This window comes from Phalaenopsis equestris, unplaced genomic scaffold (genome assembly GCF_001263595.1).
Source record: "Phalaenopsis equestris unplaced genomic scaffold, ASM126359v1 Scaffold000131, whole genome shotgun sequence".
In the NCBI taxonomy this organism is placed as follows: Eukaryota; Viridiplantae; Streptophyta; class Magnoliopsida; order Asparagales; family Orchidaceae; genus Phalaenopsis; species Phalaenopsis equestris.
This window is the reverse complement of record NW_018164573.1, coordinates 209692-211702: the sequence shown is the minus strand read 5'-3', so window position 1 is coordinate 211702 and position 2011 is coordinate 209692. Positions and strand designations below refer to the sequence as shown.

At 37.6% G+C, this 2011-nt stretch overlaps 1 protein-coding gene across 1 annotated transcript; it reads right to left on the bottom strand.

Annotated features, from left to right (window-relative positions):
• Nucleotides 1–647: 647 nt before the first annotated feature.
• On the bottom strand, nt 648–1498 carry LOC110021300 (calvin cycle protein CP12-1, chloroplastic-like). Its single transcript, XM_020719739.1, has one exon. It carries the CDS (start codon nt 1395–1397, stop codon nt 1002–1004), a length of 396 nt encoding a protein of 131 aa, XP_020575398.1. The 5' UTR covers nt 1398–1498; the 3' UTR covers nt 648–1001.
• Nucleotides 1499–2011: the final 513 nt, after the last annotated feature.

Sequence of the window (2011 nt, the reverse complement as noted above, 5' to 3'; positions counted from 1 at the left end):
ACCACTCAATTCCTATGTATTTACATACCTAACACCTAAACTTTGCTTTTAGCTTCTAAACTACCCAAATGTTTTCTATCACATCAAAATTTACGTATTAGATATATGAAAACACATAGGATGGACGGGCATGTAATAATACAAGTCTTTATTACAGTAATCTGCTTATTTAATATTCCAAGAACTAAACGCAAAACGCATACTAATTAATTGATCAAAAATAGCATAATTAAGCAAAGCCAAAACAAAATTAAACAATCCTTCAAAATTTACGTATTAGATATATGTAAACACATAGGATGGACGGGTATGTAATAATACAAGTCTTTATTATAGTAATCTTCTTTAAACGTAATTATTTCAAATTTTTCAATAAAGAAACCCATGGATCTGCTTATTTAATATTTCAAGAACTAAACGCATAACGCATACAAATTAATAGATCACAATAGCATAATTAAGCAAAGCCAAAACAAAATTAAAATTAAAATTGGGAAATTACATCCATACCACACAATTTAATTAATTACTAGCCTTTAAAATTAAATGAATTACTCGCCTATAAACGTAGAAATTTGTGAATGAATATCTCTACATGCATAACCTGGCACGCGTAAATATTACAAAATATTTTCAACAACTTCGGCATAAAATAAGTATAAGCTTCGTAGCTTCCATTGTTTACCATATATGAGCACAAAGAAAACAAGGAGAAAAAATTGCGTATCTAAGATGTACGCAGCATTGCGTACGTTAGGGAGGTTATTGAGAGGATATTGGGGGTTTTATCGACGTTATATCCCTTGTAACCTCCCTATAACCTAACTCTAACCTGCTTGTACCTTCTAAAAAGTTCTGCGCTTCTATTTTCAAGGTAAATTACAAATACCTTACAGAAAGTTTACAGGATATAATAGAGATATAATTCGGGAACACCTTCTAAATAACATAACTGGCGTACGCGAGTAAGCAAATTTTCTCCAAAAACAAGTGATGAGGAATCAGTTATCGAAGGTGCGGCACTCGTTAGTCTCCGGATTGTCTTGACAGTAGTTCTCCAGTGGATCGTATTCCTTGGCTCGGTCGCGGGCGTGACTCGCAGCGGCGCTGAGTTCCTCCACCTCGTCCCACGCGGCCGCGCACTCCCCGCTTTTCTCGTCGCCCTCGCACGCCTCCTCAGCCTTTTTAATGCTCTCCGACACCTTCTCCGAAATTCCTCCCGGAGTCGACGGAGAGCTACGAACAACCGCCAGCCCCACTTTCCTCTTCACGAACCCGACTCTGCCTGCGAAAAGGAGGCTCCTTTGGGGAAGCGCAGTGGCCCTGAAGGAGCTCTGGCGCTCCGGTGTTGCAGGGGAGGCGGCGGAGAGGCTTGTGGTTGACAGAGTTGCGGCCATGGAGGGCGAGGGGCGATAGGTTTTAGTGGTTTGGATGCGGGAGTGATATATAGATAAGGGACATGAGTCTGAGGCTTGAGGTGCTTGATAAGGTTGGTGCTGTTTTTAGGCACGCACGTTTCTTATCTTTGTAGCTTATGTGCAAATGCGCCACGTCATCGTTATAAAATCAGTTTATATGTTTTATTCATTTTTGCACAATCTATCACATCATCTCTAACAAGATCTACAAGTTTGAATCTTTCTTATCTTCCTCCTATAGATAATAAGATTATATTTTCAGAAATGAAGTGAATGAAGTTTCAAGACATTGGAATCTTGAGCTAGTCTGTTATGGTTTAGATAAACTTCCATTCTATGAATAACTTCTTCAAGTTTGAATCTTTCCCCTGCTGAGTATTTTTTCTTATTCAAATTTAACTGTTATGAAGATTTGAAAATGGCTCTTTTTGGTGGACCATGATTTATTTGTGGTAAGCCTTTTTTCTTTAAAAGATGATCACACAATTTTAGGCCAACAAAAAGATGATTTTAAAAAAGTGTCTATCTGGATAAAATTTCTTAATCTTCCTCTATTTTGCTGGTATGATATTGGTATTTCAAAGATCGCTAAT

Bases quoted from the DNA above. Each gene is read 5' to 3' on its own strand.
- LOC110021300 (XM_020719739.1), bottom strand. From the start codon at position 1,397: ATGGCCGCAACTCTGTCAACCACAAGCCTCTCCGCCGCCTCCCCTGCA.